This window comes from Miniopterus natalensis, chromosome 19 (genome assembly GCF_054644295.1).
Source record: "Miniopterus natalensis isolate mMinNat1 chromosome 19, mMinNat1.hap1, whole genome shotgun sequence".
NCBI lineage: Eukaryota > Metazoa > Chordata > Mammalia > Chiroptera > Miniopteridae > Miniopterus > Miniopterus natalensis.
Window position 1 is genome coordinate 29,031,781 of NC_142099.1, and position 24,013 is coordinate 29,055,793.

Genomic DNA, 24,013 nt, shown 5'->3' on the forward strand with positions numbered 1-24,013 from the left:
CTCCCTGCTGCTCTCATCTGCTCCTCCTGGCTCCTGGCTCCTCCAGCCTCTCCCTCCGAAGTCCAATCTGTGACTAGGCTGTCTGCCCAGCTCAGTTTCTGCAGTTCCGTTTACCAACATCCAGAACAACCAGTGAGGGAGAGGGAGCTCCAGGAGCAACCAGGTAGTAGAGGAGGGAGTCAGGGGAAGTCCTATGTCTGATGCGAGAGCAGGATGAAGCCCTCGAGTCTGGGGCCCCGGGCTGGACCGGGGATGCCTGGAGAGAGGCACCCAGGTACTAAGGGAGTCCTTTGTCTTCATGATGATGGTGACCCGCCGGGATCTAATCAAGTGGGGAAAATAGGGCTGGTCCCAGGAAACACCCTTTTAAATGCACACAAATAGACCTTGCGGAAAGAAAGAAAAATGAAAAGGAAAATCCACAAGGATGGTTTGGACGGGGGGGAAATGCATAATTACAGTCATTTATGTGTCCTTCCCACTCATTATGCTTCATTAACATGCAGCGCGGTGTCTAGCCCACTATCATTAAATGCATCGGACTGGACACGTGGTTAAGTTTTACCTGATTAGCAAAAACGCTCACACTTTGTAAACTCAGGTCCTCACTGCAAAGACTGGCCTCGGCTTAAAATTTTAAAATAAAGAAAAGCAAAAAAGAATAGAAAGCCAAAAAGTGAAAAATAAAATAAAGGAAACTTTGCCCCTGCCCCGGCCCCGGGCAAGGCCGACACAAAGGGATTAAAAGTTAAGCGGCAGTGAGCTCGCAGAGCTAAGATGGGGCCGCTACATAAAGCTCAACGAGGCATCTGGGACCCCCCCTTGCACAAACCTCCACCTCTTTTGGCCCCGAAGGCGGCAACCCCAGCCTCCCTCCTCACGTCCCCCGCCTTTGGGGAGCTCACGTTAGTGGCAGCCAAAGAGAGGCGCCGGCCTTGCCAGGGCTAAAGAGGGAGGGGAAGGGAAAAGCGAGAATCGCCCACCCCGCGCCGGGAGGAGGGGCGGGAGCGGCGGGTCCCCGGCCAGGCGAGCGGCGCCCTGCGCTCTGTGCATCTCTGCGGAGCCGCGCGGGAAGGATGCTGGGCCGCAGGGGCGCGCGCGCGGAGCGCGGGCTGCCGCGGGGCTGGACCGCGCTCTGCCTGCTGAGTCTGCTGCGTGAGTACCCGCCGCGCGCGGCCCGCGGCTGGGCGGGGAGGGTCGCCGCTCCCCCGGAGGGACGGGACCCACGGCCCCGCGCCCACGGCTGCTCCCGGCTTTGGTGGGACGAGGGCCGTGTGAACCGGGCCCAGCGACTCACCTGTGAACCGGCGGGGCTGGGACGGGAAGGGAAGGCGACCACGCCGCGAGTGGGAGCTCGCCCAGGCGCGGACCCGCCGGAGCCCCAGGCGCCCCGGAGTCGCGCGTCGCGGCTCGCGGGGGTTGTCTCCGATACAAAGCGCTTTGAAGGTGCCCGCGTCTCTTGGTGTTGCCAAAGGTGCGGAGCGCAAAGTTGGAGCCACAACCGGCACAGAGGGGAGGAGAGAAGCGGCCAAGTTTTGCGGCTGGTGGTTGATTGAGAAAACCAGGGCCTGAGCACATTGTGGGGAAGGGGGCCAGGCGCCCACCCACCGCCAGGACCGGGGGGGGGGGGGGGCGGGGGGCAGAATTGGACGTTTAAGGAAAGGGCGCAAAGCCAGCCTGGGACGGGGCCGCGGGTGCAGCGCGCAGGAGGCCCCGAGGCGGGCTGAGCTAAGCGATGAGGGGAGTTGGGAACGGAGGACAATCCGTGCAAAAATCCTTGCGTCTAGGATCGCCAAGCGCAGTTACAACTCGCTCCCCTGCACCCACACCCAGGCCACTGGAGAGAAGGTGGCCGTGGTTGGAGCTGGTCCTGCGCGCTGGCTCCCTCTCCCTGGCACCAACTCAGGATTGTTAGGTTTGGGGCTTTTCCTTTCCTGCCCCCCTCCAAGTTCCAAAACTAGTGGACAGGTTAGAAGACTCATGGACGCTCCTGCTCATCCACAAGCTCTTATTTCTTTTCTTTTTTTTTTTATTTCTTAAGTTCTTGCTCTCATTTTCTTAAAAAAAAAAAAAAAGAGGGTGGGGGACACTCAATGAATATTCCATACTGCTTTCTTTTGGGGATAACATTCTCCATCTCATTTCATGGCACTTAGGTTTTAAACCTTGTAAGTTGCTCTCCCTTTCGCTGGAGATTATGCCTCCCAGGCCCCTACTCTTCCTAAGAGCCAGCCAGCCGGGCCCCCCAGAGTGGTCTGGGCCAGCGAGGCCTCTTTGCTTCCCTGTTCCTCTTTGGGTCCACCCAGTTGGAGATGGACTGCATTCCTGGCTGGAGGAAGCACTAAGTTAGGCTCTGGGCTGACCTGTTTGGCAGCCCCTGACTTGCCCTTTGGGGCAGGGAAAACGTTGTCACTGAGGTGTGAGGTGTCGAAGCCCTAGAAAGGGGAACTCCCCTGGTGCTAGACGTGAGCTGATCAGATGCTCTGATTCAGATCAGATGCTCCTCTGCTTTGACTACACAGCTTGTGATGATGACCTGGTCCTGGGCCCATTGAGGCCCACCCTTTGCTTATTTCCTCAGCTGGCCAGTCTCAGTCTAGCCTGCAGCAGTGTGGGTGTGGGTGTGTGTGGGGGGGAGCAACTTAACCTCTTCAAAACCTCAGGTTGACGTGTAGAGAATTTCAGTATCTCAGCTTGGGGGTGAGGGGTGGGGCATGGGTCCCTCTTCTCAATCTTGCCAGACTGTGTGGGCCAGTTTGTCAGCTCTATGCCTTCCTTGAGAACTTTCTAGGGTGTGTGTGTGTTTAAGACTAGGAGTCATTTTCTGTCCTGGGATATTTTGTGAAGTAAAGGAAATGAGTGACTGTACCTTGAAGTGCTGACAAAGGGGCATTGCAGAAATTCTGTGCTATTATTACCGTGAAATTTAGAGCAGAAGGGGCTCTCTGGCCTTCTCATCACTTTCCCGGACACAGAGCTTTGTCCTGGGAAGTTCTTTTTCCTGTCCCTGTGAGAAGTTGGCCTGGGGATGGGCATAGCAGCCAACCAAAAGTAGACTTTCTTTGTTGGAAATGGGGTGGCTCTGGGTGGTGACGAGAAGCCACCAGGAAGCATTGCCACCCCACCAACTGAGAAGAGGAGCCTTCGGGTCATTAGGGAACCCCATTTGTCAGACTCGGCTTCCTCCAAGCCCTCCATAGCCTGTCCTTCTGATCCCCTTATTGACACCCCCTCCCCCAAGTCCCACCCTTTCACATTCCTCTTCTTCCTCTGGGTCCTTCTGTGCCTGCAGACCCCACACCCATATCCTGTCTGGGGCTGCTGTAAGAGAGGAAAAAAGAAATGGGAAAAGAATTTTATCAGATATTTTCCAGAGGAGAGAGGACTCCACCCTTTGAATCTCTGCCACATGGCGACTGAGGAGTAGCGGCCTTGGGGACCTCTGACTAATGCAGTGACCCCCACTACTCTCACTGGCTGGGCCAACCCTGCTGGCACAACCTTTGCAAATGCGAGTCTTCAGTAGCATTCCTGTTTGACTGATAAAAACATGCCACCAGGGCCTCTTTTCCTTGTCGCTTTGGCTCCACCTCCTGGGAGCCCCATTCACTTGTGCTCACCTCTTTCAGTCTCTGACTCTTTGTCTTGAAAAGCTTGGGGCAAAAGAGTCCCTAAATGCAGCAGATAAACTCCTGCACCATCTTATAAAAACAAACAAAAGGGGGAACAAATTCCACTTCTTATGGTCTCCTTGCCTGATTTCCTTTAGACCCTGGGCAGGCCGGCCCGGGCTGACTCTATGGGCTGGATGGTTACCCAGCTCCACCCTCAGGGTGCCTGGGCCCCCTCTCTCATTGACTTTACTTGATTTAACTAAATGGCCGGAGCGTGGAGAATTGAAAATATGAAGGTATGGAGGCGAGACAGAAACACCACCCTCCAGAAGAAAGTGCTCAGAGTCGCCAGGGCAGAATTTCCCTAGTTTTCTGGGTTTTGACTTCTCTAGTAAGAACATTTTCTTCCTGCCTCAGCAAAGAAAGAAAAACACATTATGTGCAACTTTCAGTCCCAAGGGCCCCCAACTTCACTAAGGGAAAGATGGGTGCATCTTGGGAAGCGGAGCCGCAGGCTAATGGGGATGCACACTAGCACCCGCTCGCCAGAGCCCGCCTGGGGGTGAACCACTCCCTTCAGGTCTAAGTAAAGGAAAAGGCCTTTTGGCTTCATTGGAAATTTGTTCTTTGTTGATTTTGGGGGTTGGGTGAAGGGGACAGAGAACCTGTAACATACCTTCCATCGGAGCAGCATCTCTAGATAGCCAGTTCCATTGTTTAGGAAAATTCCTTAAATAGTCTTTGGATGAGACAGCCTACACCCCTGGACAAACTTTAGGATGTGCGAGTCAGCAAGAGGTTGAATTGCTGAGTGTGATAAAAGAAAGTGGAACTTTGTATTTCATGGGTTGGAGACGAAAGGCTGAAGGACCCCAGAGTCCAAGGTGATCTATATAGAGAGGAGGGGTGGTGCCTGGAACAGTGGAGGGACAGTGATGAGTGGAGGGTGGAAAAGACGGGGCTAGGAGAAATTCCTTAGGGCACCGCGTGGATGTTAGGACAGTAGTGTCTAGAGTTTCAAAGTCATGTGAGGGTCTCTTCTGGCCTGTGCTCCAGGCTCTCAGGCCTTCAGTAAGCACACACTAGCCCTGTGTTAGCAGCCCTCCAGGGGGACGGGTGCTTGGCTCTACCCCCAGGGGAAGCAGTGCAGACCAGGAGCTGCTGCGGCCTGAGGACAGGGACCCTGGAGCTTCCAGGAGTCCGTGACAACCAGGAAAGTGGAAGAAGGAGTGACTGGGAGAAATGTAGGCCCCCAGAGAAAGGTCCGGATATTGGGGCTCCACAGTCAGTAGAGGGGCTCTAAGACACACCATTTTGAATAGCAAAGGGAAGTTTTAGTACATGGGACACACTCAAACCACGGACACTTGGTTTACACTCGCACTTCAGCTTCGTCTCTGACGTGCAGGAAGACATCAGCCCATTCCCTTGGTCTGATCCAACAAGGCCCAAACTCCCTGAGACCAGTAACAAGGATGTTTCCTGAATGCTCCCAGGAAAGAAGGGTGGCTCACTATCTCACATAGTAGTTCATTCCATTAAAAATAAACCCAGAAACTATCTCCCTTATCTTAAGCTTTTCTTTGTATTGCAGTGAAACTAGCCTTCTCCTGACTTCTAGTCCTTAATTCCAATTCTATTCTTTCTACTAATTCACAGAATTATTCTGATCTTTCTTCATGACAATCCTCAAGGACCTTTCTAGTCACCCCACTGGATTATAAACTCCTTGAGGACAGGGATATATCTAAATTCTAATGACACTCACGCCTAATAGTGGAAGGGAATCTTCTCTTGTTTTGTGCTTCCCACAGTCCTGAGCGTGGCCCTTCCCACATCACTGGTGCTTATGAAAAATAAGAATTAATAAGTGAAATGTACCTTGAAGAAAGTTATTTACTCTCCCTCCCCAAATTCTTTTCTAGGTCAGGGGTTAGCAGACTTTTATAGTAAAGGGGCAGATAGTGAATATTTTAGATTCTCAAGACATGGTGATCTTTGATACATATTCTACTTTATTTTACAACACTTTAAATACCTCAAAGCCATGTTTAGTTCACTGGCCACGCAATAAACAGCCCACGGGCAGGATTTGGTCCACTACCTTGTAGTCGCCAATCCTGATCTAGATGAAATAACACCAGGCCCTCAACCTCATGAGGCTATTTCTAGAACTCTCCTAATTCTGGTTAACGTCCCATGGACACTCCCTAATTTAATAAACTTCCTCTTAAAATACAGCATCTAATGAGACCCCTCTGCTTAGAGGTGATCGGTGGGATGTGCCTGGCCCAGTCGCCGTTCACTCTGAGTGTTTATTCTGAACCCAGAGGACTGTGCTAAGCGCTGAGTAAAACAAACGAGTGGAAGAGATGGTTCTGGCATTCAAGAAATTTATAATGGACCTGACGTGGCAAGACCTAGACTCGAAACAGCATACGTGATTTGTGCTCAATTAGTGATGGAGATACGTGTTTCAAGGTCTTGGAGAAGCTGAAGGAAAGGGGCCTACGCTAAAGATAACCACTATTTCTTGAGCATTTACCAGACAGACTAACTGCTTTACACCCTTTATCTCCTTTAGTCCTTAAAATGACTAGGAAGTAGGGGCTGTTTTTATCCCCATTTTACAGGTGAGGTTTAAAGAGGGGAAGAAGCTTCCCAAGGCCACACTGCTAGAGCATGGCGGAGAAGCCTTCCTTCCATCATGGCTTGAGAGCAGAGCCTGAGCTCTTTGTCTCCAGGCTCTGCCACCTTCTTACCAACGTAGGCCGTGGGCTCCCAGAAGAGGCCCTTGAGCTCCTTCTTTCTATACAGTGTCTCTATAGGCTGCGACACCCAGGAACTCCTCCAAGGAACTCCTGTTGGGCTGGGTGCTAGAATTTGAAAGGATGGGCAAAATGGGGCTGACTGGCTAGGAGATCAGAAAACAACACCAGCAAAAATAAATAAAACTAAAGGTCTATGAAAAGCAAGACCCAGTACAGGAAAATCCAGGCTCCTAAAGTATGGAAATTGAGTTATTTAAGTAGCAGATCTTTCTGGATTACTGAGGATTTGTAATCCCACTCCCACCCCCCTTTAAAGAATAACAGTATCTTCAGTTTACTAGTTGTAGGTAGAAATCTTATAAAAAATGTATTTAATACGCCTCTGCTTCCTTCCAAAAAAAAGAGGACTTGAACCTTCATGACTCGGATGTATCATGAAAATATCTTGGTCATGGTGCCACTCGGTGACTCCGTAACGCTTGTTACGGTGTGCATATTTATTTACTCCTGCCACAAATGGTTCCAGGTTAGTGTGGGTTTTGCTACTCATGTCTGTAAGTTCAGTGGATGCCTTTTACTACATCTATTTTGGCTTCTTAGAATCTTCATTTTGCTGACTCCCTGAGACCTTGCCTTCTCCCCTTGCCCCATGTTCAGGAGTTGAGATCAAATCGGATGCCTAGGGTCCAATGGGGGTACTTGGGGAGACACAGATAATAAAGACGGACTGAGAAGTAAGCAAGGGAAGACAGCCTTTTCTTTTGTTTTAAACTGTACTCTCATGTTTCTGTTGGGTTGGGGGTAAGGGCTGTGCCTCCCTCCTCGAGAATGGAAGGGAGTGCAGGTTTTTACCGTCGCTTTTAGGAACCTGCCTGGTGGGCTGCTGTACCCCCTGCAGAGCAGCGGATCCCAAGTTCAGATAAAGAAAGGGCAGATTTGAAGATTTCATGCCATGGGTGTGCTTGAGAAGTAGGATTAAAAAGAAGTCCGTGGCCCATCTTGATTCTTCTAAATGCCCTTTCCTCAAGACCCCAGTCTCTTCATGGGAATGAACCCTATAAAGGGGGCCTGAGAGACTGAAACGAAGAGACTCCTTCACTGATGGTCCCTATATCGCAGCACCTAGGCCGGGATTGTCTCCCAGGGCCACCAGCTTATACATCCCCCTCGCTCATGCTCTCCCTCCCTGTTGAGTTTCTCCAGAGTCTCAGAGGCTTCCCTGCTCACCCTGGGCTCAGGGACATGGACGGGAGGTTGGGCTCCATTGTCCTTTGCAGATGGATCCTGCTCCAGTTCCCCAGCGCTCGCTCTGCTGAGCGGCGGGTGGGCGGAGGCTGCTGCAGCCGATCCCGATCCCGACCCTAGGGGGTTGGTGGCTGGCCTGGGCCCAGGGTTGCTTCACTCATCTGGCACAGGCACCTCTGTCCTCAGAGCTAGCAGCAGGTCTCCCTACACATCTGGAGAAGTTCAAAACTGTTTGTCTGGGTGAAGGAGGCCCTGGGGGAGGGGGTTCAAAAGCATGACATCACCCCAGCCACGCCCAGCTTCCTTTGGGAAGAGAAAAGGGCTGGGCCAGCCCGGGCCAGATGGGATTCCCAAGAATTGATGTACTGGGAGGAAGAAGAAGAAAGGATGGGCAGGAAGAGTGATGTCAAGGGGGAGTTCCAGTGGTGCCTTGAGAGGATGACCCTGCGCTTCAGCTCCTACCACCTGCCCCTACAGCGAACTCAAACCTTAGGGGCAGATTGCTGAGAGGGTCCTATTGAAGGACAGGGGGAGACGGAATCTGCTTCCCCACCTATTTTATTTTGTTAAACTCACCTTACCTAAGCCACACGGAGTCCCTCCTTTTCTCTCCAGAGCATGGAGGATGCTGCTGGTCCTTAGCAGTTTGGTCCCCCTGAGTCAGCTAAACCTCCATGGCTCCACTGCTCCTCTCCCTGCATGAACTAATGTGCTCCCCTCTCTGCCAAAACCCTGGTGGTTCCGGTCTCATCTCTGAAACGGAGAGGGCAGTATTACTCTGTCCTCCTGCTCACCTGCCACATAATATTAAGATGATAGTTGTCCTCGCCCTTAATATCAATCTTCTTGCAGCAGGTTGGGGAGGGAGGCAGCTATGGGACAGCGACCCTTGTCACCACCTTTAAGGGAAACATTTTTGGCCCCTGGTTGATTGCCTTGAAACTGAAGACTAGTTTCCCTCTTGTTGCTAAAGAATAAGTGTCATTCTACATTGCTTTTTACCTGGAAACCTCGGGAAAAGACACACCTAGCTCTCAATCAGGAAAATTTAGAGACAAGCTTTACGGACCCTCAAGAGACTTTCCTTGAGGACGGTACTGCTGGATGTGAACTCTGGATCTCAAGTCCACCTCTAACATTTACAGGGCCCAAGCCAACAGTACAAAGGAGGTGCACATACTATATGTCTCAATATTTCAAAGTTATAAATCAGGCCAACTAACTGATAAATAAAATATTTTTTATTCTCATACCTTGGAAAACATGCCTTCATGACCACCTGTAAGGCCAGGATTGAATTCAAGACACTCACAGTCCTGGAATTCAGTTTCACAGTGTGGCTGAGCAAGAGGCAATGGCCCTTGGCCCAAGCTCACCCTTCTTTTCTTCTTAATCATGACTCCTGCCCATACCATAGGGGATCTTGTATGCATGTGAGGGATACCCCACCCACACGCTTACATTCTAGCCCTTCTCCCTGCAAAGAGCCACCCATTAGCTGCCCTTGGGCCTTGAAGGTGCACACTCTGGTGCTGCAGTCACCCTCAGAAGGATGGGCTAGGAGAAAAGGCCCATTCGGGTCCTCAAGTGAGCACAAAGTCCTAGGACTTCCGGTCTCCAACGTATGATCTAGAAGAGAGGCTACATCTCTGTTGGCTCCATGGTTTGGGGCAGCTCAGGGCAGGAGGAGGGACAGAGTATGGGCCCTAAAGTTCAGGGTCCGGGCAGGAAGCTTCTCCTCCTTGGGTCTAACGATGGCACTGCTGGGAACCTTAGGAAACATGGAAGGGCAAGGACCTCCTGAAGATCTTTAGAGAATAACTAGACCCAGGAACATTATACTATAGCAATTTAACATTTACCTCATTGATTCTCCCAAGAATCTGCGCAAGGAAAAACCCTCACTTTAGAGATTTGTAAATGGAGACACACACACACACTAACTTGCAGAGTTATTGGCAGAGCCAAAACCACCCTCTCTGTCTCCCCACTGCTTCTGATGAGAAATCAGGCCTGGTGATCTCCAATTCATCAGCTAGATTTCTAGGGCAGAGATTCCTGAAAGAAACCTTGGGGTTGCCTGCTGCAGTTCTTCAACCAAAGGAAAGTAGACTGGGTTTAAAGGCCGTGAGGGAAAGGATGAGGGGCTTTTGGGAATGGGGGAGTGTAGGAAGAGTAGAATACATGTAAGGAGACTGCACAGAGAATAGTGTGAACACAGCGATTATTCCAAGAATTAACATGGTGGGTAAAGAGTGAGAGAAAGAGAGGGTGCATTAAAAAAGGAGTAGCGATATACCCTCCCCACATTTTAGATCTCTGCAATATTTATTCAGGTGTAATTTGATATTTTAATATTTTACTTTACATGGTATGAACATAGCCTCACATATTCATGTTGCTGTAGTTTTTCCGTATCTTTTTATTTGTAATGATTATGGTATCTTAGGTGCATATGCCATTTGTCCTATTGTAATTCATTTAGCTGCTTGCAACTTGATAACCCTCTTATAGATAATACTACACCAGACACTGGGTGCAGACAAGCTTTTCCTTCCCTATTTCCTTAGGAAAATCTAGCAGTGAGAAATTAGTTGCCTGTCCAGGAGGATGTTCTTGTTGCTGCTGCCTTGCCAGGGGTGGCAGGAGATGTTCTAACGCTTCACGAATCCGTGTGCCATCCTTGCGCAGGAGCCATGCTATCTTCTCTGTACCATTCCAATTTTAGTATATGTGTTGCCGAAGCAGGCCCAAGATATTTTAGATGGATTCTACTTGAAGGCAAGAAATTGAATCACGCCCTGGCTGGTTTGGCTCAGTGGTTAGAGTGTTGGCCCGAGAACCGAAGGGTCGCTGGTTCGATTCCCGGTCCAGGGCACGTGCCTGGGTTGCAGGTTCCATCCCCGGCCCAAGTCGGAGTGGGTGTGGGAGGCACCCAGCAACCAATCGATGTGTCTCTCTCTCCCTCCCTCTCTCTCTAAAAATCAATGGAAAAAAATATCCTCGGGTGAGGATTAACAAAAAGGAAGGAGGGAGGGAGGGAGGGAGGGAGGGAGGGAGGGAGGGAGGGAGGGAGGGAGGGAGGGAGGGAGGAATTGAATCAGGTGATGTCATGAGGCTCCAGGACAGTTTAGGTTCTGACTTTTCCTCGTTTCCCTACAGCCTCTGGATTCACAAATGCAGATAACTTTACTACTGTTGCCACGAAGTCACCTACTGCATTGATACCTTCGACTGTTTCTACAAATGTACCCAGCCAGGAAACCATAACACCAAGTACTCATGAAAATACCACCCACCACTCTGTCTTTCAGGACAGCAAGGGGACCACAGCAACCATCTCAGGTAAAAAGTGTTTGTCTTGAGCCCCAGAGGGGTGCTGCTGGTGCCTGGGCAAAGCATTAGAACATTTGTAGACCACCCTTCCTGCCCTTGCTGACCCTCATGGATGGAAACATGCAACACCCTTGTAATAATGGCATGGGCATCATGGTTAGGGTACCCTGGAGTAAGTTCTAGGTCATCCATCCTAGAGCGACAGCTTTCTCAGGCCAGTGCCTTGGCGCCTGATCCCGATCAGTAATGCTCCTTGTGCCTCTGCTCTCGTGCTGAGTTCATCTTAGTGATAAACTGATAAACTAGGGTTAGATGAGAACTCCCTAGAGATCTCTGATCTCTCCTAAGTGAAGGAAGGCACGTACAGGTTCAAATTTGGGGTCTTCGACTTCTCTAGGGTGCACCAGCATCCAGTTGAGTTTCAGAATCCTGAGGGCCTCTCTAATATATTCTAGATTGTAGCTATGGTTTGAAGTGAGCTTGGTAAGAGTTAGGATATGAAGTAACTCTTAAACCCCCAAATTCCCTTTTCAGGTTGAAGTCTATGTCTATGTCATCATCTATAAGGTCTTCACTCATGACAGTGAACTGAGGGGGGGGTGTGTGTGTGTGTGTGTGTATGCAAATGTGCCCAAACGCACACTTGTGTTTTGGTCTTTTTCAGAGCCTACATCCAACTTTACATCTACCTCTGAGATCACCACAGTTCCTGAAAACGTGAATTCTTCTGTCCAGACACAGACCTCTTTAGCCAGCACAGTGTCTTCCACCCTAACCAACTTTTCAACTTCAGAGATGACCTTGAAGCCCAGCGTGTCACCTGGAAATATTTCAGACCCCACATACAATAACACCAGTCCTGTGACATATACCATTAAACCCTACGCATCGTTTTCTTCTACCCCAAGTACCATTAAGGTGGGTGAATTGGGCCAAAAATGGCAGATTGCCCCCTCATTTCATAGGTATGCAAGCTCTCTACTCCCCTTAACTTCTCATTCCAACCAATCAGATTTGGGTCATTAAGAATTAACTGGGGCCCTGGCCAGTGTGGCTTAGTGTTTGAGCTTGTCCCGTGCACTGAAGGTTGGCAGTTCGATTCCCAGTCAGGGCACATACCCAGAGTGTGTATGGGAGGTAACCAATCAATGTTTCTTTCTCACATTGACGCTCTCGCTTTCTCCCCCCTCCCTTCTTCCCTCTCTAAAATCGATAAAAACATACTTTAAAAAGACTTGGCATGGAAAATATGCAGCTTATATATTGCTGGAAGGGATAGAAAGGGAGAGAGCGGTGGAGTCAGGTAGTAAGGCTGGTCTGTACCATGGGAATTGCATTTCTAGGGAGTAGAGAGTAAAGGGAATTATCTGCAATCCAGTCCTGGGTGGTTTTTTCCCCAGTACCTCTTGGTCTGGACTTGGTCTTGGGCACCATTCCAGTCTGTACATATTTAGAAACCATATTCCATTTAATGGGGCTGTTTTTCCCAAAATACTTAGGGCAAATACCATTTCCTCTATGTGAGAAGGTTTGGCGGTTCTGCCAGGGGTAGAGGGGCAGTGAGGAGCTCAGTAGACCAGGGATGGTAAGCTCAACCTGCCCTTCTCAGCCTTGGGGCCAGTGCTGTCAACAGCTTTCAGCAGGAAGGGTAGAAAATATGAGGCGGTGGAACCTGGGAGTAGGCACTGGGGGGGCTGCCTGGTTTTTGTTTTTAAAGGAGCTAGATAAGGAATCTGGACAGTCCTAGGGGGCAGGAGGAAAATGAGTGTCACCAGAATTGTCTGTTTGCCTATAGAGGGCGGGGCAAAAGTAAGTTTACAGTTGTGAGTACACAAAACGCAGAGTTTATTCTTTTATTATGATTTATTGCATTATTTTCCATACAACAACTGTACACCTACTTTTGCCCCACCCTGTATGGCTTTACTGCAAGTAAACAAACCACTGGAGGAAAAACATCCTGCCCTGCCCTCTTCCAGCTCTGCACCACGCAAGCCAGTCTTTACCAAGTTTGCAAACAGCTGGTATCTGCTGGGATAGGGGGTAAGATGGAGGAAATATGATTACTATAAAGCTCCAGTCCCCAAACAAGCTTTAAAATTTTCTTTTCTCTAAAATCTCTTAAGAGAGTAGTTCACAGAAATCAAACTGGAAAAGAGGTGGGGAAGAAATGAGAGGCCCAGATGCTGGCTTATTTACTTTGCTTTTGTCTTAATACAGGGAGAAATCAAATGTTCCAAAGTCAAAGAAGTGAAATTGGCCCAAGCTATCTGCCTGGAGCGCAATGAGACCTCCAGCTGTGTAAGTCAAACCCCTGCCCCTATTCCTTGCCCCCCCCCCCCCCAGTCCCTTCTCAGCCTCCCTAAGCCATTTTGGACAGGTCAGGCTATTGCCAATACCCAGCTTTGGGTTTAGGGAGCAAGAGGCCCCATCTGGTGGACAAAGAAGGCAAAGATGATTTTATTTAAATTTAGTTGTTACTTTTTATCTCCTCTATAGTACATTTAATATATAGCGTCAGATTTAAGTTTGCTTTTATGTTAAGAAAGCCCTTCATGAAATATGAAATAGTCACTTAAGATATTAATTCTTTAGTATATTTCTTTACATATAACTAATCCATCTCGAATTTCTTTCTCTGTAATGTTGTATTTTCCATATAACCAATTTTCCTAACATTAGTTCTTTTCTTGTTGACCAGAATGCTTCTTTTAGCTTAAAATAAGTTTTTATATGTCACAGAGCATATTCTTGACAGATATTTTATTTGTTCAGCTTGTCTCTTTTTTTTTTTTTTGCCTGTTGTAAATTTTTAAAAATTATTATACTTTTACATTACAGGACTTTTAATATCTAGCCAGGCAGGCTTTGCTCACTATACTATAAAAAAAGAAAAGTATTTTTTTATTCTTTTAGAAAAACTTTAGGAACATTTTGTCAAGATAAAAAAAAAATACCATTAAAAAGTTAGATGGAACTGCTCTAAAATTCCTCCCTTTTTTTTCTGGTCTTCTCTTATATTGTTCGACATCTTGGTTTTTTAGTTTTTAAAAAATGTTCCTATAGGTTTTATAGATTTCTTCAGGTTATTTATAATAAAGACTTCTCATTGTGTATTCCAATTGATTATCGCTGGTATATTAGAGTTCGTTGAGTTTAGAATATTTACCTTGAGTTTAGCCACTTTGTGTAACTGGCTTATTAATTCCAGGAGCTTTTTAGTTGGTTCTTTGCTGTTTTTAAGGTAAGTTAATTATGTTACCATCCATAGCATGGTGTCTTTCTCCTCATGTTTAGTAGTTAGGCCTCTCGTTTCAGTTTCCTACCCTATTGCATTGGTGAGATTGTACAGGGTGGTGTTCATTTTTAATGATGATAGCAGACCTCCTTGCTTTGTTTCAATAAACCTAATTTCCTGTCAGTAGCAAGGCTCTGGGAGGAAAATGGGCTGGCAGGAAGGGTGGTATTTACTTACCAAAAAACACACATTTTCTTATAAGTTGAGAATTCATTAAAGGGAACCATATACGTGATGTGTGACATACACAAACTGAAAAGGGGCTAGGAAAAGACCATGCTGTAGAAGGAATTAAGTTACTTATTTTGTCAGTTCTAACCACTGATACCTACCTGTGATTATTAGTCGGGTGGCTCTGACTCACGGATCTTTTAAAATTATACCTAAGAGAATTAACTTAGGACTTTTAAAAACAAAACAAAAAAAAGATTGTGAAGACATAAATTCTCACAATAGAACAACGAAGTACGATTTGCAAAATTGTTAACGTAGACATGGATGTAGAATGCACAAGGAATGCTCTGTGTGTTCATAAAGAAATGCGCAGCCCTTGGCTAATTATAGCTAAAGAAAATAACCATCTTCTCTCTCTTTTCTTTTCCCTATTGCCTTGGTTGAGCCCTTACTTTCCTGTGTATCACATGGGTCTGTGCCAGATGCTCATTCTTTGTGCCAAAGGTTTAGAGTTGGTTGCCTAGCCTTCTACGTGCCTGTCCGTTGCTCTTCAAAGTTCACATTTAACTAAGGTCATCATACGAGACAAGTGCCAGGAACTTACTGCTACTCCAGAAATAATTCCTCTTATGTTGCTATGACCTCTTGCAACCTGTGGTCTTTACTGTCTAATCTATTTTGTGTCACAGCTGAGGAGATCTGTACTCTCCTCTGAGATTTGGGGAGGCTCTGTGAGTATCCATGTGGAAAGAGAGCAGCTCCCCCAATATTCTAAAGGACGCTTCTGCTCTGCCTGCCATGAATCAACTCTACGGCTGCACCAGTGTAGTGCTGTCGCTTCCCTGGTTGGTCCACCACCATAGATCCCCTTTCCTTCCTGAGGTTCCCTCTTCCCCAGACCCCAATGCCTTCTATGACACCCCAGGTCATTTTTCCTCAGTCAGCCATCCTTGTTCCAGAGTTTTTAGCCACAGTTCCTGACTGTGTTCCTTTTCCTTGAATCCTACATGATTGTCTGGTCATCAGTCTGTTCCAACCCCGAGTGGTGCAATGTTACTTTTCCTTAGGTTGCTTTGTACTTTTGGTGTCAGAAGTGGGAAGCTTAGGCCCTACTGAGAGCCTAGTGAGGAGCATGAGGGTTTGGATTCCCCTAACACCGCAACCTTGAGTGCTTATGTCATGTCGACATGCCCTTAAATCTCTATTTGCAGGAGAGAAATGCACATGCGTTGCCCTCAGCTACCCAGACGCTCATCCTGCACGCGACACTGAGTATCCAACCTGGTCCCTCTCACTGTGTGGATTCTTTAGACCTGTCTCTTGTACATGCATCCTGTAGATATCTGTATCCCAACCACTCTTCTTCTGCTCCCCACCCTTCATCTCCAGGCTCACATCACCTATGTCATCCAGGGAGAGGAAGGGCCATCCCACACTCTTCTCAAGCACCTGGCACCACATCTCAGGACCCTCATTAGCAGAACGTGTCACTCCAAGTCTGACTTTCATTTTCCCTGCTACAACATCAGGTTCATTAAGTGTTTGTGGCTGTGGTTTCTCAAATTGTTTTCAAAATCTGAGATTACTTTATCCTCTTATGCCATATCCACTTGTCCACGGGAATCCACACACAGAAAAATATTTTTAATGGCAGTAAAGTACACACGACACACCCATCTTTAAGTGGACAGCTCAGTAGTGTTAAGTAGAGTCACACTGTTGGGAAGCCTATCTTCAGAACTCTCTTCATCTGCCAGACCTGAAACTCTACACCCATCAAACAGTTTCCCATTCCCCCCTCCTCCTAGCCCCATGGCAACTTTCTGTTGCCGTGAATTTGACTACTGTAGGCATGTCATATGAGTGGAATCATACAGTACTTATCTTTTTACGACTGGCTTATGTCACCTAGCATAATGTCTTCAAGTTTCATCCATGTTGTAGCAGGTGTCAGAATGTCCTCGCTTTCTAAGACTGAATATTTTCCCATTGCACATATATATTACATTTTGTTTATCCATTCATCCACTGATGGACACTGGGGTTGCTTTCACGTTTTGGGTATTGTGCATAATGCTGTTACGTACATGGGTGTACAAATATCTCTTCAGTGTTCTGATTTCATTTCTTCTGGTTATATACCCAGAAGTGGAATGGCTGGATCATATGATAATTCTATTTTTAAATAGGATTTATGTTTTCCATAACAGCTGCACCATTTTACATTCCCATCAACGGTGCAAAAGGGTTCCAGTTGCTCCACATCTTTGCCAAGACTTGTTATTTTCAGTTTTTTTATTGTTGTTGTTTTTTATAGCAGCCATCCTAGTGGGCATGAAGTAGTATCTCATTATGGTTTTGGTTGGCATTCCTTAATGAATTAATGATGTTGACCATCTTTTCATGGGTTTATTGGCCATTTGTATATCTTTTGGAGAACTCTCTATTTAAGTCCTTTACCAACCAATTTGGTTTTTAGAACTACCTTTCTTTAGAGCCGCGTCTGTTTATGTGCAGAGGTTTTATCTATTCAGCTAGCTCACCTCACCCGTGTTCTGTCACATTGACTTCATCTGAGGCAGATTGCCTCCAGCCTCCACATCACATCCCCCAGCCCACGGCTTCCTTGCCCTTTGCTCAAACACTAAAGGTCAGTTTCCATGCAGAAAAATAGCTTACAGATGGAGGCCTGATGAAGACAGTGTGTGTCTTGGAAAGAGCCTGAAATCTGGAGACAGCCTAACTTCTCGCCCTTGGTCAGCTGCCCACTTGTTGTGTGACTTGTAGCGGGTCCTTTAATTGGTCCAGAACCTATATGGACATAGAGGTTTTGCCTGTGTTGTCAAACTCACACCAAAATAGATAAAATTATTTAAAACAAGAGAGAAATGGAGAGAGAGAGAGAAAGAGAGAGAGAGAGAGAGAGAGAGAGGTGGAGAGGGAGAGATTGATTCAGCATTGGGAAATATCTTAAAGGTCATTTAGAAAAATTCCTGTTCTCTCCCTACTTTAATGCTTAGCATGCTTCTTTAGTAAGTTAAGAGCCCTTGCAAAGTCTGAGGGTGCTACTCTAGAAAGGTTGGGTGGCTTTGTTACTGTGCCTGTTACTTTTGCAAAGTAACATGTGCGAGCAGATGTAGCTAGGGGCTTGCAAATCTGAGTCTCATGAGCAAATTGGTGAGGCTGTGGCTTCCTCCTGCCCACTCTCCCCTGATGTCTGCCCACAGCCTCTCTTGGGGGAGGATGTTTATTTCAAGCATCCGGAGCAGCATTGTGCTTTGTTCAGGATCCACCTGCTCCTCTCCAGGCCCAAACACAATTCACTGATGCTGTTGGATTCCAGAGTGGGAGGCTGGCTGCTGTTATTCCCTTGAATTTAGTCCAAGAAACTAAGCTCAGGGTGGAGAGACTCTGTGTGAAGGCCAAGACAGTTGGGATGCTAGGCTGAACAACAGTGCACCGAGTCCTTTTGCTTATTTGGTGCTACCCTTAGTTCAGTCTGGATTCCAAATTATGTTATATACACCTGCTCCCACACTAAGGAGCCTTACAGTCTAGTTAGAGAGAAATCACGATAACAGTAAGGCAGAGCATGATCAGATATCCAAGTGTGGGTTCAGGATGGCATAGTATAAAAGGTATTGCTGTGTTGATAGTAATAGTATTAGCTGCCATTTGCCCAGTGCCCATGGGGTTCAAACACGTGTGGGGCGCTCTTCATACAGCACCTCCTTACTCACCTCAATGACTCAGTCTTCAGCTAAGGAACCTGATGCTCAGACAAGCTGCACGACATGTAAAGAACCTAGTAACTAGCAGAGCAAAAGTGGATGCCCATTCTGATGGGGGGGATAGGACCAGCTTCATGAGGGAGGTGGGATTTGGTAGGATGGGGAATCCAAGGGATTCTTTCTCCTGCAACTAAGGTTATGACAATCACAGGCTCTCATGCCTCAGAGCTTCTTCATGGTGGCGCCCTCAATCAAAGCCCCCCACCACCACCACTACCAGCTTCTGTATACTTTCTGCCCATTCTTTAAGGCCTATATTGAGATGCTCTGATGACCCCAAACCAGATGTGTGCTCACCCTCCTTTGAATGTCCATACGATCTTAACTGCACCTTTCTTTGAGAAACTAGCTCTGTGACCTCTTGGTCTCTTTGTGCCTTGCTTTTTTCATCTATAAAATGGGGACAATGATAGTACCCATTTCATAGGGTTATGCCAGGCCTAAATTAATCAATAAGTCTAAAACAGTTAAAACAGTCCCTGAGACATAGTAAACTTCATTTATTTTCATTGCCATGCACACAGACCAAGAGCTTAGACATGAATTCATGCCAGCCCCCCCCCCCCACATACAGATACACACACACACACCACGTGACACACATTCTGAGGTTTTCACAATGTCTTATATTCAGGGCTTGATAAAGGTCAGAATCTGATTGAGGTGCAGCTTCTTGGACTCAACAGGTTGAAGACCGGGCCACTTTGCTTGGCTTGTTTCAATTGTGCAGGAGCCCTGTCCCTCTGCCCCTCTCAGAAAGGGCACATATTTCAATCAAAGACATGTCAGGCGCCCAGCCATCCAGGCAGGATGTCCTCCTAGTTCTTCAGAAGGCTTGGTGCTAGGGGAGCCACGTGTGGCTTTCGGAAGAGACATGGGCCTAGAGAAGAAGGACCCTACTGATTCTATCCAATGTGATGTCCAGACTACCCATAGCAATGCTGTTTTAAAGAGCCAGATTTTTCCAGAAGCAAAGCCTCTATCCAAGGACTTAAAAAAGGAGACCTACGGAATTAATTCTTTTCCTGAGGGGTGAAGCAGCAGTAGCCTGAGAATTTATTTCTGAGACCTCAGCGCCTGGAGGCCTTCCAAGGCCACCCTTGGACTCATCTCTCTGTGACTTGGAGGTCAACTAGTCCCGCTCTCCTGGACTCATCAAAGCCCAGTGAGTTTCACTCAGCTCCCTAAAATTCCAGCTAATGGAAGAAAGCTGGGGCCTGAGGCCAATCTTGACCTTGCCTTTTGCAAGAGCAAAGGAGCCTGGATTTTCCTACCCTGGGCCATAGCAGTAGGAAAATACCCAGGCTGCTTTCCAAGCAGGGAGGGAGGGCCCTCTGGCCCTGCCACAGAAGCCGTGCTGCCTGCAAACAGGAAGCCCTCTCCTCCACGTAGGCTCGGTTCTGGTGGCCCTCGCACGCCCCTGCAGTCTTCCCCGAACAGGAAGGTTGTCAGAGCTGCTCAGGCATTTCCTCCTCTGCATCTGCCATCCGGACAGAGGAGAAAGTCTTGGTTTCCCTTCCTTTCTTGCGCAGCGGAGGCCACTCTGATTGCAGGCTGCTGGAATAATCCTGGGGCGCTCGAGAACAGGGTGTTGGAGCGGCACAGCCGGTGCCCTTTCCTGGAACTCACTTTTGAAGAATTATCAGAGTTTATCTTCTGAGCCTGAGTTCCTGAGTAGGACTCAGTTCCTGAGCATGGGCCAGTCAGCAACCTGGAGGAAGACCTGTGAACCTCAAAAGCATGGGTTCCATACTTTTCATGGGAAAGGGGGGTGCAAGACTTGACTGAAAGACCATTTCTATTTGCACCATGATCTTTGTGAGGCCCCCTGGAGAGCAAGAGGGAAGGGACCGAGGGTCCTGCTGAGCCTATAGTCATAGATTTGGCCTCCACTCCTCACTTCTCTTGCCTTTTCTCCTAACATCTGGGGCTATTGTAACCTTGAAATAAAGGATTTTGTCCTCAGTATTATGCTATTAATATTTTTTCGTTATTGGCAGTTTCTTTTAAATTTAATTTGAAGAGTATATGTGGGCGTGGGCAGTCCTTAGGTGAGATGATATTTCATAAACTTGTTCTCTGGCATCCTACACCTAGACACTAATAGATATATGTTTTGGTACTGAGACATTTTTGAGTGGATTTCTTATTGTGTTCTTGCACACATACAGTTCATGGTACTTCCCCCCCCCCCCCCCAGTTGGAATTTTAGAAAAAATGATCCTTCCTTTGGCGGATTTAATCAGAATTATTGTTGAGACTCTAGATAGAGTTCAGGGCATATTAGTAATTTCATCTCTTGCTTGTCAACGCTCTGTGTTCCCAGGAGGACTTTAAGAAGGACAGTGGAGAGAAACTGATCCAAGTCCTGTGCGAGAAGGACCAGGCCGAGGCTGGGGCCGGCGTGTGCTCCCTGCTCCTTGCCCAGTCTGAGGTGAGGCCTCAGTGCCTGCTGCTGGTCCTGCCCAACAGAACAGGTAAGGGGCACACCTGTCTTGGGGGCTAGGAAGGGAGTGGGGCTGAGGTTAGAGGACGCTGAGTAGAAACTGGGCATCTTAGCTCAGAGGGCGCAGGTGCTGGGGAGCAGGGCTGGGCTCACTTTGGGGGAGGCCCTCCTGAGGTCAACCATCCTGGCCATCAGAGCATCCTCTAAAATAGCTTAAGATGATCGAGCAGGATGAGCTGGTTCAGCTTCTAGATTCAGCAACCCCTGTTTCTAATTTTAGAACTTTCCAGCAAGCTCCAACTTCTGAAAAGTCACCAGCCTGACTTGAGGAAGGTAAGTGCACCAAGAGGATGGGTCAGGGGTGTTCACTGGAGTAGGGGAGGAAATAATGATCCTCTCCAGACCTCCCGTTCCTTCCTCTCCATCCAAGTCTTCACTTTCTAGGTTTGAACCAAAGTTTTACAGTGCCTCATAATTGAGAGATGTCAGTCTAAAAGCCTATTTAGAAAACTCCTGAGGTCATTTCTTCTTGAGTTTATTCACCGTTGGGTCACGGACATGGGTCTGATGGGTTGGACTCCTTTCTAGAACCACATTCTGCAGTGACTAGGCTGTCTTTTCTGTGTCTTCCCTTCAAGCTGGGGATCCAAGGCCTCACGGAACAAAATGTTGGGAGCCACCAGAGCTATTCCCGCAAGACTCTGATTGCACTGGTCACCACGGGGATCCTGCTGGCTGTCTTGGGCACTACTGGCTACTTCCTGATGAACCGCCGCAGTTGGAGCCCCACAGGAGAAAGGCTGGTTAGTTCTGGGGTCCAGGCCAAAGGAAATGCGAAGATAGTGGTCTTCTGGGGAGGCCCATGAATGTCATTTTGGGGGGGGGGAGTACCAAAGAAGGCACTTTTGTGCCCTTACACAGGGATAAACGTGCCCACACACACTGTGTCCTTGGACTAGTCAAAATAATATACAGGGTGGGGCAAAAGTAGGCTTACAGTTGTTTGTATAAAAAATATTGCAATCATTAATAAATAACAATACAAGAATAAACTCTGTTTCACATACTTGTAACTGGGTAAACCTACTTTTGCCCCACCCTGTATAGCAGATTAGGGAGGGGGCAGGAACTGGGACCAGCCCACCTCACTGTGGTAGCAGATGGGTCATGTCACCAAATTCTTTTCACCAGGATGGTTCATCTGGACTTAACCGGAACAGGCCGCTACATCAGCCACTTATTTGTAAACATACTAAGTGGCCACGAGAGCCAATTGGCCCACAAGGGGGCATGGGGAAGGAAAACGTATCTTCAAAAAAAATTACTTTTACTTTGGAAAACCTATTTTTGAAGTGTTCTGGATGAGGAAGGACAAGGCTGGGGTTTAGCTGGTGGCCCCTGTCCTGGGGAGGTTATCGCACCCTGGGGACTGCCTGGTGTCTGGCGGGAGCCGGCTGTGGCGCTGGGTGGCACGGTGTGGTGCTCTCCTCTGTCCTCTCTCCTCTAGGAGCTGGAACCCTGACTACTCTCCGGGAAGAAAGGAGCCTGCACTTGCAGCCGCACCCCCTTCCCCCACCAGTGCCTCACTCCCCTGCTGACCAGATAATGCTCCTTTATTTATACACCGTCTAGGGCGAAGACCCTTATTACACGGAGAACGGTGGAGGCCAGGGCTATAGCTCAGGCCCTGGGGCCTCCCCTGAGGCTCAGGGAAAGGCCAGTGTGAACCGAGGGGCTCAGGAGAACGGGACCGGACAGGCCACATCCAGAAACGGCCATTCAGCGAGACAACAGGCGGTGGCTGATACCGAATTGTGACTCTGCTGGGTGGGCGAGGCTGGGCAACGTCTGGGGAAGGGGCCCTCCTTGCACCTGGCCACATGCTGCCTCCCTGCTGGGGGTGCCATCCCTGGCCTTCCTGCCTTTGCCACTGTGCACACCCTCCAAGGCCGTTCTTGGGGCCCCGCACTGCACCACAGAGGGGTTCTCTCCCCCTTGGGGAGAGGCAGATAACCCTGCCCTTTACGCATTCAGCTCCCTGAACTTAGACTCTGGTCTTCTTTGAGTAAGGATGTGATGGGGAAAAGCCAAAGTTCAGAGAACTTAGTAACATTCAGGCCCCTTGCCTCTCCCTCTTCTCTGCCTCATTACGGGAACTCCCCGGAGAAAGCGTGGGCTTTTCTGGGCTACCATTTCCTCCCAGGAGCCTTTGCCTTTTACTGTTTCTTCCTTATATTTTCTTTCTTTACGGAAACCAAAGCAACCCACTGCGCCTGCTCCTTTGTAATGATATAGCCAGAAAAATGTGTTGTCTTACACCATGTACCTTATGCCCCTCTCAGTCACTGTGGATCCAGTCACCAGCTTCCCTCTTGCTCTCCAAGATCCCCCTGAGCTGCACAGGTTCCCCCCTGAGCTGCACAGGTTCCCCCCCCCCCCCCCCCCCGGCTGTGTACAGAAGCTTGTGCAGCTTTCTGGCTGAGCCCGGAACTGGGCTCCAAGTTTTAGGGCAATGTCTCTGTGTTTGGAGACAGGGTGGAGGTGGGTGGGCACACGCGTTCCCACCCGTGGGGGCAAATGGAGGAGAGCAAGCGGCTCAGTCCTGGTCTGGAACCTCGCAGAGCCTCTGCTCAGGCTCCGCTTTCTCCCAGCGGTCAGGGTGGACAGGAACACGGGACCACATCATTGAGCCAAACGTCTTGACCTGTGCGCATCTCAGGAAGCCTCTTGCTCTTTGGCTAGGCCCTGGCCTTATCCTCTGATCTCAATGGCTTCCTCTCCCCTCCCCCTGATTCCTGGGGTGAGCTGTGTCCTCAGTCCCCAGCAGACTCCCCTTGTCCCTGCCTCCCCCACACTGACCCACTTCACAGCTCTGCAAACCCTTGTGGTCAGAGCCCTCGGACACCTCCAAAGGACACTCACCACAGGCCGCCTCCTTTGTGGGTGACTCAGGTCCTCACTTTTGTTTTTGTTTTATTCCAGAGGGGTGAGCAGGGATCCCGATTTCAATGACGGTTGGAAATAGAACTTTCCAGAAATAGGAAGATTGGGTAGATTTTTTTTCTGAATAAAAAATGGTGTCTAAATACTGTAATTAAAGTTATAGTGAAACACATTTTTCTGTGGCTCTGACCCAGCTGGGTGTGTCTGAATGCCAGAGCGGACACCTCTCCATCAGATCTGGCCAGACTATGCAGTGATGTGGTAGGGAGGACCATCTCAGGGGACACAGGTACCCACCAGGATGCAGCCCCTTCAGATAAGTCTACCAACTACTCCTCTCTCTGGGAGGAGACAAGGAAGGCTCACTGAGCTCCATGCTGGACACTCCTGGTCTT

The 24,013-nt window shown here is 48.5% G+C and overlaps 1 protein-coding gene and 1 non-coding gene across 3 annotated transcripts; one reads left to right on the forward strand and one right to left on the reverse strand.

The window, feature by feature from the left end:
• The first annotated feature begins 1,040 nt into the window (after positions 1–1,040).
• CD34 (CD34 molecule) lies at positions 1,041–23,790 on the forward strand. Of its 2 annotated transcripts, none has more exons than XM_087827619.1 (8): positions 1,041–1,155; positions 10,793–10,975; positions 11,631–11,884; positions 13,187–13,267; positions 20,556–20,706; positions 20,956–21,008; positions 21,314–21,478; positions 22,308–23,790. In XM_087827619.1, the coding sequence occupies exons 1-8, from the start codon at positions 1,077–1,079 to the stop codon at positions 22,491–22,493; spliced, it is 1,152 nt and encodes a 383-aa protein (XP_087683745.1). In that variant the 5' UTR covers positions 1,041–1,076; the 3' UTR covers positions 22,494–23,790. The 2 variants fall into 2 exon arrangements, with proteins under 2 accessions (XP_087683745.1, XP_087683746.1); XM_087827620.1 differs by lacking the exon at positions 22,308–23,790 and adding an exon at positions 22,183–22,295 and having other exon boundaries at positions 1,042–1,155.
• Positions 10,277–10,382, reverse strand: LOC148090933 (U6 spliceosomal RNA). Its single transcript, XR_015716158.1, has one exon. It is a non-coding gene; the product is annotated as a U6 spliceosomal RNA (small nuclear RNA).
• Positions 23,791–24,013: the final 223 nt, after the last annotated feature.